Source organism: Ornithorhynchus anatinus, chromosome 1 (genome assembly GCF_004115215.2).
Source record: "Ornithorhynchus anatinus isolate Pmale09 chromosome 1, mOrnAna1.pri.v4, whole genome shotgun sequence".
Classification (NCBI taxonomy): Eukaryota; Metazoa; Chordata; class Mammalia; order Monotremata; family Ornithorhynchidae; genus Ornithorhynchus; species Ornithorhynchus anatinus.
In genome coordinates this window covers 77,194,140-77,208,296 of record NC_041728.1, presented here as the reverse complement: position 1 = coordinate 77,208,296, position 14,157 = coordinate 77,194,140, and the positions used below count along the sequence as shown (strand labels likewise).

The window sequence follows — 14,157 nt, the reverse complement described above, 5'->3', positions numbered from 1 at the left end:
GTCATTGATTCCAAAAACAATTTTTTGACAATTGGACAGAATACACCCCCTCCACACACACACCTGTTGCCATGTGGTTTTTTGCAAAAGCCACACTGCTTGCTTGGAGCCCAAACATATTTGCTTTCACATGAGGACACATGTTCTGAGCCTTCCCGTTTTACAGAAGCAATATTATCTGGAATGAATAAGGGCGGCTCATCCAGAGATAAACTTTTGCTACTTCTTCTTTGGCGGGGTTGAACATTCTTCTCAGTTTTTTTAAGTTTCAGTTTGTCATCCTCCTTTAAGTGTTCTAAACCTAGAGAATCTTTCAATTCCATCTCCTCTTTTATGTGACTATTTACCCTTGATGCAGTCCCTTGCTGCTGTGGCTGTTTGTGGCCTTGTTTCTGACTGGAATGTGGTAAATGTGCAGAAGTTGGTTGTTGAAGGTCTTTAGAGCAACTCAGGTGGGCATGAGCTTTGTCACCCAGAGAGTGAGTTAAGGGTTTCTGCGTCAGAACCGGATTTTGAGTCTGCTGTCCCTTTTTTAACACTGTAGAACTCTGACTTTTCAAAGATTTGATCCCTGGGCCACAGCTATGTGACTTCACATCTTTATCACCGTGTTTTTTTCTCACTTTAACTGGTTTATGAAAAGCTTGCTGACATCCTTGTTCATCAGCATTCCTTTTCAAATTTACTGAAGTTTCTTTGTGAACACCTGAAATATGTTTAACACTAGGCCTAGTTTTGCTATGCGTGACTTCTTTTACTGTAACTATTTTTTTCCGAGAACCTATGGCTATATCTCGCTTAGACTGTTGCATTAGTTTAATATTTTTGGATTTTACATTCTTAGAACCTAATGCAGAAGAAGCACCACTTGACTGCCTGTTTACATCATCCTGGAGTTTTATTTCATGGCTTCCCCTCTTAACAGGATCAACCTGTTGCAGATTCTGGTCAGTAGGTTCATGAACACTATTTCCTAAAATATTGCTCTCTGACTCAGCAGCAATAGCATCTGTGGTCTTTATGTCTACATTATTAAGTTCTATAGGATCCAAATGCTTGTCAGACAAATCTGAATCTGCCCCTTTAGGTAAGTCCAGAGGTTCCACTTTGTGTCCTTGAAGTGATGCTAAGTTTTTATCAGCAACTTCCACAGTAGTCTGCGATCCTGAATTACATTCAATAACCTCATCCATAGAACTGGATAAAACTTCAGGGTTGCTTTCTATTTTATTTGAATCTGCACAAGCATCATCATCAGCTGAAGCAGCCGTTCCCCCAGCTATATTACTTTGGTCATCTCCTCCAGGTGGTTTTACCAATTCCTCCGATCTATGTCCAGTACTTCCTTTTACGCTCATTTCGTCAACCTCAGGTTCATTGGGTTCACTGTTTTCTTTATGTGCAAGTTTACAAAGCTTTGGGCTACCGCTCTTAATTTCAATTCCCAACAAAGCCTCATTTTTCCTTTCTTCAGTTGCAGAACAGGTAGATGGACTACTTAATTCATGAGATGTGATATCCACTTCTCCCTGATTATCTCGCAAATTCTCAATTTCTTGTTTTCCATCATCCTTTAATTCAGAAGCAGTAGTCAGTGCTGAATGGCCTGAAGAAGCCAGTGATCCTTCCGTTACTTCTTCAGTTTGCCCAATTCGTCGGCTACTCCTCCTAACTTCTTTCTGAGGCTCTGTTTTCTGTGGAGCACTAACTTCTTCCTCCTCATTTGGACACCTGTCTGGCTGTTTTGCTCCAGCTTTTTGTGCAGGCACAGTCTTCACAGCAGCTTTTTTTGCGTTACTCGAAGGTGCTGCATTTGGCCGCTTGGCGATAGTGCTTTGTCGTAAACTTCGTACTTGTTCTATCATAGGGAAAAAACAAAACAAAAATAACTCTTTTTTGACTGTTTCACTCCAAAGCATAGCTGTACTGTAGCATAAAATCTAATTTCTGTGGTGTAGTTCTCTAAATATTTTGATTGTGTTTTGATCAATTTACCCCTGACCTAACGACAAATTAAAAACATTTTAAAACAGTTCAATCAGTTACTAATTGAACATAGTTCATTTCTGCCAGCAATATTTTTAGACACAGTAAGCTTTCTAAAATAGTAATTCTCTGAATTTAATCTGGCCAACAAAATCCTCTGCTCCCAAAGGAAATACACTAGTAGTGAAATCTTCAGCTAAACTGTTACTTGCCTTGGAGAGAGATTATTTGAAACATATCATAATCAAAAAGAAAATTCACTGGAAAGTCAAACAGAAAGAAAAAACCCTAGAATTTTACAAGCTCAACAAACAGCAAAAATCAACGCATCTTAGAAATCCTCAGAAATACGCAGTTCAGTACATGTCCCAGAGCTATATAATATGCTGCACAGCAATTATCTAACATTGAATGTTTTAAAATACATTAACCTAAAGTGTTAGGGATATCACAAGGTCAACACAGAGAAAATGGTAACTAAAACCATAGCAAATAAACACCACGTTTGCCTTAAAGTGTCCCATGTAACTCTAAACTTTAAGAATGTCTTAATCTGCAACATCAACTTGGCATACATTCTAGGTTTACTCTCAGATGTATATGTGAAGAGTCAGGATGGAGCTGTTAGGGATCTTTACAAGAGAGAAGCAGTGTGACTTAGTGGAAAGAGCACGGGCTTGGGAATCAGAGGTCATGGGTTCTAATCCTGGCTCTACCACTTGTCTATGTGACTTGGGGCACGTCACCTAATTTCTCTGTGCCTTTATTACCTCATCTGTAGAATGGGGATTAAGACTGTGAGCCCCATATGTGACAACCTAATAACCTTATATCTACCCCAGTGCTTAGAACAGTGCGTGACACAAAGTAAGCGCTTAACAAATACCATCATTATTATTATTACAAGAACATCAGTTATTTTCAGTAAGAGCAAATTATAATTACAACCAACACACTAATGTCCACCAATGGGGTGAATAGGACAAATCTAGATATGGGGAACAGAGAACTGGGAGGGCAAAAAAGTAGAGATCAAAAGAAGGTCAGGACCAAGATCTTGGATAATAATAATTATGCTATTTGTTAAGCACTTACTATGTGCCAGGCACTGTATTATATGCTGAGGTGGATACAAGCAAATCAGGTTGGACACAGTTCTTATCCCAATTGGGGCTCGCATCTTGGACAATACTGTTAAGGAGGGGAAGGATTAACAACAGAGAGTCTTTGAAATACATATAGAGGGGATCATTCTGCCTAAAGGTTCATTTGTTGTGGTTTATCTCTTCAAACAGGATACAGAGAAGGTTTTCCAGAAAATAAGTTGAGAAGTGGGAGGAAGAATGAATGATTGAGTATATGTTTGTGCATGCAATGCTAATGTATAATGTGTGCACACATGCACACAGAAACACACACACACACATACTCCATGCTTGCAAGTACACCTTAAATGGCCAGTGTGTGATTTAAACTCAATCAATGGTATTTATTGAGTGCCTACTCTAAGCAGAGCATTATACTAAATGCTTGGCAGAGTTCAACAGAGTTAATAACACTGTTCCTGTCCTTAAGGCACTCCCTCCATCTTTCCTTCACTGTTGGCATATAATGATGGATCCTTATTTCACTAATGAGTTTGTCAACTACAGAGCTGCTTCAGGTCCCTCTTGAAATCTGATCTTGGCAAAGCTTTTATTCAAGGAGAGTCACCCCTGTGCCAACCTAATGCACCAGGCTGATCAGTCTATTGCAGTGGTTTCCCAACAGTCCTGCTTGGGTATCCTGAGGAATTATGAGAAACTCCTACCCAGTAAATCAGTGTTAGGACAAATAATGTCCAGGAATATGATTTAAAAAAAAAAAAAGATTCCAAAGTAAGGGAATTTGGAGTCTCCAAGTCTGAGGTTGTAATGCTCCAGACAATTACAGACTTTACTATCACTAAATGAAGATTTATAAATGCATTTATTTCATATACATCTTTTATTTTTAGGTAGAAGTAATACTATACTGGGACTTCGGATAAAGCAGGCTACAACACAAAAAAAGTTGTTATTGTTTACATTACATGTGATTAGAAATACTCAGTTATGCCTTTGAATTCACATGCAAATAATAATGGGGCAGAGGGCCCAGAAAAGAGAACAGTCCATAAAAAAGTCAATTCACATTTTAGTCTCTTTTCAATGGTATTTGTTAAGCGCTTACTTTGTGTTACACACTGTTCTAAGTACTGGGGTAGCTATACATTAATCAGGCTGAATACAGTCCCTGTCCCACCTAGAGTTCACAGTCAAGTATGAGGGAGATACTGAATCCCCAATTTGCTGCTGGGAAAACTGAAAATTTAAGTACAGAGAAGTAAAGTGACTTTCCTAAGGTCACATAGCAGGCATGTGGCAGAGCTGGGATTCAAACTCAGATCCTCTGGCTCCCAAGCCCATGCTTTATCCACTAGGCCATGCTGTTTCCCATCAAAGTGAACATCCTCCCATAATTTCTAGCAAAGAGAAAAAAACTGACTTCTTCACTTTTCTTATACATGCCCTCAGAGCTTAGAAAATAGTGAAATCTCCAAAAGGCAGAGCAAGGAAAAAGCATGAAATTTTAATATCCACAACTGGATAATCAACTCATAGGTAATCGAGTACTGGTTGACATGATCTAAGCCTAAGTGTGAATTAGTATTCCTCCCTGGTGACAGCCTGCACAGATATTTATACACAAACTTCAGAAGTGCTATTTTAATGTAAATCCAATATGTGGCTTATAATCTTTAATCATTCAATTGTATTTGAGCACTTACTGTGAAAGAGCAATGTACGAAGAGCTGGGAGAATAAAATATAACAATAAACAGACATTTCTTGCCCACAACGAGCTCACTATCTATATTCGCATCTTTCAAAAGAAGTTCTGCAGATTCTCTCAGAGTAGGGAAAGTATAACAACTGTAGGGAACCAGGGCTCAAAATGACTTTAAATAGTTGAATACCCACTTCTACGCAGTTTAGGAAATTATGTTAACAGCATAAGAAATTTATTCCTTGTGCTTTATAGGGGTGGTATTACCAATTTATCCTGCAATACAGCAATTACGCAGACTAGAAGTGATTTAGTAGCTTACTGAAAGTAGCAATTTTCAAATCGCCTCTTTCATTAACAATTAAGGATTTATCTCTTTCCTGAAAAAAATCTGAATTAGCATGTTGAATCCAAAAAATCAAATTACATAAAATTAATAATTAAAAATGTGAATGGTACCAAAGTATTGTTCAGTAAATGAGTCATGAAACATAAAATTCACTAAAATTGCTACTGAAGCACAATCTGCCAGTCCCTATAACTGAACGTCAAAGTAAAACAAGTTCTCTCCTCAGCAGGTTACAATCTAAAAATATAACCAATAGCTGGAATACAACGTTTCTTAATAGAGTTTTCTCTTTGGGCAAATTACCTTGTGCCATTAAACGAGGAGATTTTCTTGGCGATGTGACTGATGTTTCTTCCAATCTCTCCCTATTCGGTAAAATAAGTTCTTCCTCATCGATGGTATCATTACCACTTTCTTTTACCACTCCTTCATCCATAATATCATCGAGACCTGCAACTAAATAAAAAGGAAAAACGAAGAAAAAAAAGAACCATAGTAGAGTTAAAAATTCAACACGTGGCACAGTTTTAGCAAGCCATGAAATCTGAGATCTACTCCCAAAAACTGCCAAAAGCCCACACTTTTCCCATTAGTAAATACCTTTTCCCTCTGAAATCTCCTCCCCATACTTGAAGCCTGACATGTAAGAAAACACAGAAGAGGTGTGGGGATACTGCAGTTCTGGGGCTACAGCCTGTGCTGGTCCAGTCTGGATTGGCATAAGACCCACCACATTATCTCCCATCCCATCTAAACTGAAGCAAATATTTGGATCCATTCCAGAACCAGAATCACGGCCCTCAGACCCCTCTAAAAAGACCTGAAGTTCTAGATTCATTCATTCATTCAATAGTATTTATTGAGCGCTTACTATGTGCAGAGCACTGTACTAAGCGCTTGGAATGAACAAGTCGGCAACAGATAGAGACAGTCCCTGCCGTTTGACGGGCTTACAGTCTAATCGGGGGAGATGGACAGACAAGAACAATGGCAATAAATAGAGTTGAGGGGAAGAACATCTTGTAAAAACAATGGCAACCTAGAAGAAACCTGGCCCATAAGCGATCCGTGATCTGAAATGACATCTTCAGAACTAAAATGGAATCAGGCTAGCATATGGGAGCTAATACAACAGTCATTTAGAGGCCACTCATATTCACCCCCATGTCTCCAGTGCCTAGGAAATGCTCTTTAAGTAGCACTGATTGACTGGGGCAAATATTAAATGGTTAGACAGAAGTGTAGAATAAACAGCAATGGATTAAGAAATACGAAAATAGAAGTCCTCTCTTTTTACCTATCTCCATGAAAGTCTAGGATTCTAGTGAAAGGCTCTACTCCAGGTAGGATGAAACAGCTCTTTACAGGCTATTTCGTGGGGACCATCTACTTCATGGGGACCATCTACTTCATCTACTTTGATTGAATGCTCCCAAGCCGCTTGATACTAACAGTAAGGCTCTCAGGAAATAATGATGATGATGTTAACAATGATGATCAAAGATAGAAAAGGTTCCTACTTCAACATTTTTAGTAAACTCTTTTTAAAAAAAAAGAAAAAAAGAATGCTTTGTGGATCAATATATTTAGACAACCAGAAAACCGGAAATCCATTCTTTACATTTTAAGTATATCTGTCTGCATTAACTTATCTGCTTATTCTTTATAAAATCATATTTTAAAATCTCATGAGCAAGAAATTTTACAGATCTTTTACTTAATATCATCATCATATATCATTAGTATTCTTTTTAAATAAAAGGCTTCATTAGAAATACACACCACTTGGTTAGGTAGAGCAATGTACTTTTGCTCTTCATGAACAAAATGCTCTTCAGTTTCTTTCATTTTTCCATGCCTTGCTCTTGGTTTACATTTCATTAATGTTCTTCCTCAATCAATAGTATGTGAGAACATATTGTGTGCAGAGCACTGTACTAAGCACTTTGAAGACTAGACACATTCCCTGCCCACAAAGAGTTCTACAGAACCCCTTTTTCCTTATGTCCCACTCTATTAAAGCCCTGTAACGACAAAAAAAGCAGAGACTACCATGACTCACACAACCTTGTCCTTGTCTGAAAACAGTTCCTACCCAGATCAACCCAATCTACTATCAGTCCAGTGCAGAAACTGGAGAACCACTAAACTGGAACTGTGCCAAGCCTCACTTGAAGCGTCCTAGAACTTCTAGGAGCATGAGGGGTGGGAAGGGAAACAAGTGGCTCAGGGAACCTGAAAAATAGTATATTGCCAACTGAAAATGAGTCTCAGGCAAACCACTTCCAGTTTTGCCAGCTCACATTCAGTTTAGAGATACACCAAAAATGTCACACCGCAGCTCCTGGCCCCTTGTTCTCCTTCATTTCCTCTCTTTCCCTACAATTCTTGTGCCCTCTTGCTGTTTCTCTTGTGCCACTCTCATACTTCTCAATAAACCTTCACAATGCTCATTTTATTCTTCCTCTTCACAATCCTCTCTCTCCTGACTAAAATTCTATCTCTTGCTCAGCTCACTTTCTCTCCTCTCGTCTCCCCTCTATTCCTATCCTAAATTCCATGACTGTCCTTTTCTTCTTAGATCAATTTTCTTCTCTTCCTTTGCCTTTCACTTTACTCCTTTCCTTTGGGCAAGACCCTTGCTACCTCACATTTTCTATGAGAAGGTAGGTCCTCCTAACTGGTTTGTCTAGTTTGTGTGGTAGTTCATTTTTTAAAAAAAAAGGTATGCAAAAAAAAACCCAGTATACATGCAGATGTCTTCTCATAACAAAGCCTACTTCAGTTCTGTATTTCTTTGGGACAGTACATCCGATTTTCCTATAATCACAAGGGCTGTAATCTAGCAGAACCTCGTTTTAAGGAAAATTTGCAATGTAGCACTCACGGACTCTGACAACAACGTATACACACTATTTCTTCTGACACCTCTATATCTAGACAGGCTTGCATTGTGAGAAGAATATCTGTAATTCTGTCATCATTTTCGACCAAAACAACGAAAACACACCTTGTAGCAGAGCTGAGTATACATAGGTTTCTCCAGTTTGAATGGAAAAACTCGGCTTTTCACCCAAACCTTTAGCCTACACAACTCAGAAGAAAAATCAAAGTATGGTTAACCAACCAACTTCAACTGCAGTTGTGACAATACATTTTTAGATATTTTCTAAGATTACAAAATTATTATAAAATATTGTTCCAAATTCAATAGGAACACTCTGGTATATTTCAATTCACTTTCCAATACTCGAAAAATACATAGATGGAAAGCTACGAGTTGTAATGTTGAACGGTAAAATGCAATTTCAACTGAATCCTGAGGGAGCTCATAATACGATAATTTAACACCTAACACATGTGAAAGATAAACCGCTAGCTTAGAAGTCTTACACAGTAACTTCCTGATACATGTAAAGAAAATTGTGTAACTTCATTCTTCAGCCAAGGTGGCCTTGGTGCTAATCACCCAGGAAGATTAAGGGCTGGGGCTGGAAAGTGATAGGTGATAGTGATAGGTATTGTCTAGTTATATATTTGGCAACACTAATTTACCTATAAAAACTTCATTCTCTTGAAAGTATAACAATAACTCATTTTAAGGGCAGAGAATTAAGTTACTTTAACCAGATGCCTAAACAACCTAAGTAAGCTTTATATTATCAAGATTCAGCAGTGTTTTAAGACAATACAGGTTGTGTTATTGTGTTGATTTGGCAAGTTAGTACGTTGTTTCGAGGAGGGGTGGGGGGGAAGCAATGTTGACCATAAACTAATTTCCACATCACTTGTATATGTATTCTCCCAAGCACTTAGTGCAGTGCTCTGGACACAGTAAGTGCTCAATAAATATGATTAACACAAGTGAGTTTAAGGGCAGAGGAAAGGGTTGGTGGGGAAGAGATTCTGGTTTAGAATGCAAAACAGTCTAATAATGAACTGTGCATTCAAAATCCCGAAAATGTGTTGATTTACTTCTAAAATATAACTCATCTAAAGGAAAACAAAAGCTCGACTGATTAATTTACTCCACTTGGCATTTAAAAGATTTGAGATCACTCCACTTTGCCAGTTCTCAATTTTAAGCCTGTATTTTTGGTTTGGGGAGACACAGTTGGCGCACCAGTGAGGAACTCAATCAGCAGTCTCCCCTCAATCCTTCCTCAGCTCAAAGATTTCTACTTTAGTTAAAATAATCTCAGAGTTTTCAAAGAAACTGTGATCATGCCCTGACAGTTGTTGGTATTTTCATACCAACCTTCCAAGTGAGTGTGGTTAAACCAAGAGCAAAAGCTCACAAGGAGATGCAATGGTAAGAGATAAGTGTCTGAACTCATGTCTGGAGGTGGGCGGCAGAGGAGCGGAGCGTGCGGGGTGGGCGGTAGAAAGAGAGAAGGGAGGAGAGGTAGGAAGGGGCAAGGTGATGGAGAGCCTCGAAGCCTAGAGTGAGGAGTTTTTGTTTGGAGCGGAGGTCGATAGGCAACCACTGGAGTTGTTTAAGAAGGGGAGTGACATGCCCAGATCGTTTCTGCGGGAAGATGAGCCGGGCAGCGGAGTGAAGAATAGACCGGAGCGGGGCGAGAGAGGAGGAAGGGAGGTCAGAGAGAAGGCTGACACAGTAGTCTAGCCGGGATATAACGAGAGCCCGTAATAGTAAGGTAGCCGTTTGGGTGGAGAGGAAAGGGCGGATCTTGGCGATATTGTAGAGGTGAAACCGGCAGGTCTTGGTAACGGATAGGATGTGTGGGGTGAACGAGAGGGACGAGTCAAGGATGACACCGAGATTGCGGGCCTGCGGGACGGGAAGGATGGTCGTGCCATCCACGGTGATAGAGAAGTCTGGGAGAGGACCGGGTTTGGGAGGGAAGATGAGGAGCTCAGTCTTGCTCATGTCGAGTTTTAGGTGGCGGGCCGACATCCAGGTGGAGACGTCCCGGAGGCAGGAGGAGATGCGAGCCCGAAGGGAGGGGGAGAGGACAGGGGCGGAGATGTAGATCTGCGTGTCATCTGCGTAGAGATGGTAGTCAAAGCCGTGAGAGCGGATGAGTTCACCGAGGGAGTGAGTGTAAATGGAGAACAGAAGAGGGCCAAGAACTGACCCTTGAGGAACTCCAACAGTTAAAGGATGGGAGGGGGAGGAGGCTCCAGCGTAGGAGACCGAGAATGATCGGCCAGAGAGGTAAGAGGAGAACCAGGAGAGGACAGAGTCCGTGAAGCCAAGGTGAGATAAGGTATGGAGGAGGAGGGGATGGTCGACAGTGTCAAAGGCAGCAGAGAGGTCAAGGAGGATCAGAATGGAGTAGGAGCCATTGGATTTGGCAAGAAGGAGGTCACGGGTGACCTTAGAGAGAGCAGTCTCGGTAGAGTGGAGGGGACGGAAGCCAGATTGGAGGGGGTCTAGGAGAGAATGGGAGTTAAGGAATTCTAGGCATCGATTGTAGATGACTCGTTCTAAGATTTTGGAAAGGAAGGGTAGTAGGGAGATAGGACGATAACTGGAGGGGGAAGTGGGGTCAAGAGCGGGTTTTTTTAGGATGGGGGAGACGTGGGCATGTTTGAAGGCAGAGGGGAAGGAACCCTTGGAGATCGAGTGGTTAAAAATAGAAGTTAAGGAAGGGAGGAGGGCAGGGGCGATGGTTTTAAGAAGGTGAGAGGGAATGGGGTCCGAGGCGCAGGTGGAGGGGGTGGCGCTTGCGAGGAGGGAGATCTCCTCTGAGGATACTGCAGGGAAGGATGGGAAAGTAGGGGAGGGGTTTGTTGGGGGGGAGGTCTCGCCTATCCCGCCGTCGACCCCTGGGTCACATCCTCCCGCGGTCCTGGAACGCCCTCCCTCCTCACCTCCGCCAAACTGATTCTCTTTCCCTCTTCAAAACCTTACTTAAAAATCACCTCCTCCAAGAGGCGTTCCCAGACTGAGCTCCTCTTCCCCCTCTACTCCCTCTGCCATCCCCCCTTTACCTCTCCGCAGCTAAAGCCTCATTTTCCCCTTTTCCCTCTGCTCCTCCACCTCTCCCTTCCCATCCCCACAGCACTGTACTCGTCCGCTCAACTGTATATATTTTCGTTACCCTATTTATTTTGTTAATGAATTGTACATCGCCTCGATTCTATTTAGTTGCCATTGTTTTTACGAGATGTTCTTCCCCTCGACGCTGTTTAGTGCCATTGTTCTTGTCTGTCCGTCTCCCCCGATTAGACTGTAAGCCCGTCAAACGGCAGGGACTGTCTCTATCTGTTGCCGACTTGTTCATCCCAAGCGCTTAGTACAGTGCTCTGCACATAGTAAGCGCTCAATAAATACTATTGAATGAATGAATGAATGAATGTCTGTGTTTACTCCACGTAGAAAAGTTTTTTAAAATCCTGGAGAGCACAAAATAAATTTTTCTACAATGACAAAAATGAGGAAGGTATGAAACAGCATTTAAGCATTTCCTGTGCTTTCGTATTGAAATTATGCTATTTGCATGGAGTTCAAAACATACCGGTTCCCACAGAGAGAATCACAACCAAAGTATCTTAATGGTACTTAAAGAATCAATTTTAACTGATTATGTGGAGAATCCCTAAATGGCCCACTTCCTCAAGTACCCCAAACAGTAGAGAACGTAAGCTTCTCTGTTAGACTGCAAACTCCATGAGGACAAGGATCGTGTTTTCTAACTCTACTGTGCTCTCCCAAGCACTTAGAACAAGGCGCTGAACACAAAGTAAGCCCCTATGTACTACTGAATGACTCAAAGAATAAAACATGACATGATTTTACATGACACCGTCTCCTCTGCTGAGACCACTGGAGATTCCAAATCAATGAAGTTGGGATCAGAAATTGAAATGGAACAGGACTTCAGGAGCTAGGTGCCCACCACCTATAAGTACATCAATGGCATTAAAGTGGAGCTGGAATTCTTCCACTACTCCATCACTTTGGGTGCTTCTCATTTCATTTCCTTCATGAAATGAAAAGATGCTACAGGAATCCCATGAATCTCTACCCCTTTTAACTCTAGAAAATAGTCACAAAACCCATCTAAATGAATGGATTTATTATAAATGTTTCACAAACTGGATTAGAAACACACCAGGATGTAAATGAAGACTAAAATGAAATCTGGCTGGATTAAAAAACAAAAAGAATAAAATAAGTAAACACAAGAAGAAAAAGATTAACTCCCAAAACCGTGTGCTTTTCACACAGTAAGCCTTCATATACAATTGAATGAATGAGGACTTTAATGGAGAAAGGGAAACATGTCAAGAATATGGATAATGAGGAAGTTACTAAAAATCCCACAAATATTTAACTCTCCTGTAATTTCATTTCAATTAAACTTGTCAGTTAACTCCCCCAAAAGTCTCCATTTTAATATTCAAGTATTTGCCTATTTTTACAATGAAGGCTACAAATCAATCTTATGCTCTTTCGTTACAATATTTTCTTAAGCTCTCTTTATCCCCTAAAGTGTCCAATAGCCACGAAAGCTACAAAGAAAAAAAAAGTTTACATTTACATCTCTGGTGCTTTTGCAGAAGAGTGGATTCAAACAGGAACACCATTTTGGTCTGGATTTTGCTGTGCTGTCACACAGCCAGCCTAAATGGGGCCTTGAAAGCAAGCCCTGTGAGTAAAGAGCAGTTTAGGAAAGTACTGGGAATATATGCACTGGATAACATAATTGTGGTATTTGTTAAGCACTGTGTGCCAGGCACTGTACTAAGCCCTGGGGTGAATACAAATTGGACACACTACCTGTCCCACATGCGTCTCACAGTCTTAATCCTCATTTTACAGATGAGGTGACTGAGGCACAGATACATTGTGACTTGCCCAAGGCCACACAGCAGGCAAGTGGAGGAGATGGGATTAGAACCCATATCCTTCTCATTCCCCAGTTTGTGCTTTATCCACTATGCCATGTTGCTTTCCCTGATATATATAAAAGGGCCAGCCTCAAAACATGGAAAAAGAAATTTCATCTGTGGGAAAGCAAGTATGACTGTTGATAAAGCTTGAAAATAATGACCACTTCTTTACTGTACTTCTTCAAATTAAGGGTACTTGCTGTTGAGAGATGCCTATAGATCTTGAATCATATGAGAGTCACACTCCGGTAAACCCATCAAAAGGTATCTATCTTCTCTATCCTTTTTCCTGCTTCCTCCTCCTCCTCCTCCTCCTCCTCCTCCTCCCACCTGCCCCCTAATTCACTTCTAGATCCAATTCTAGAGAGAGCAGCAGGATCTAGTGGATAGAACACAGGAGTCAAAAAGAACTGGGTTCTAATCCTAGCTCCGCCACTTGTCTTCGGAATGACCCTGGGCAAGTCACAATGTATCTGTGCCTCAGTTACCTCGTCTGTAAAGTGGGGATTAATACTGTGAGTTCCAGGTGGGACAGGGACTGTGTCCAATTTGTATTCACCCCAGTGCTTAATACAGTGCCTGGCACACAGTGCTTAACAAATAGCACAATTATGTTATCCAGTGCATATATTCCCAGTACTTTCCTGGGAATTAGAACCCGTGACCTCTGACTCCCAAGCCCGTGGTCTTTCCACTGAGCCACGCTGCTTCCCATGCCAAGAAGACAGCAAATGAGGGCAGTCGACTCTGGGCACCAGAGGGGCAGCCAGATGATCAGGGTAGTCTCTCCCATTGCAGGCATGTAGGGTGGGCAGAGTTCCTTACTGTAACTTTTGCTTAGATTAGATTTTGTCTACCTCTAGACTGGGGTTGCTACAGTTGAACCGTAAGGTCATGTCTACGATCTCTATTGCATGTAGTCTCCCAAGCACTAAGCACAATGATTTTGATTGTCCAATCCTGAACATTTGGAAAGTTCAGTCCAAGGAAATCCTTCCTGTTGCAGTGAGAAGCCCAAAAGCTCCCAAACAGTAATGAATGCCAATCTTATTGTTATCGCTTTTTGTTTTAATTTTTCCTGGCATTCCTCCCCTGTGAGGCTTTCCTTCTCTGCTTTAAGCTATGGATGTCCTTTGAAGAATGACTGTGTTT

The 14,157-nt window shown here is 41.1% G+C and overlaps 1 protein-coding gene across 5 annotated transcripts in view; it reads right to left on the bottom strand.

Moving 5' to 3' along the window:
- PHF3 (PHD finger protein 3) overlaps positions 1-14,157 on the bottom strand; it is a 79,070-nt gene that overhangs the window by 44,686 nt on the left and 20,227 nt on the right. For all 5 annotated transcript variants that reach the window (XM_029060587.2, XM_029060810.2, XM_029060882.2 and 2 more), the window contains 2 exons: positions 5,446-5,598; positions 64-1,858 (listed from right to left, as the gene is read on the bottom strand). In XM_029060587.2, coding sequence (XP_028916420.1) covers positions 64-1,858; positions 5,446-5,598 — 1,948 coding nt within the window. The remainder of the gene's footprint in view (positions 1-63; positions 1,859-5,445; positions 5,599-14,157) is intronic.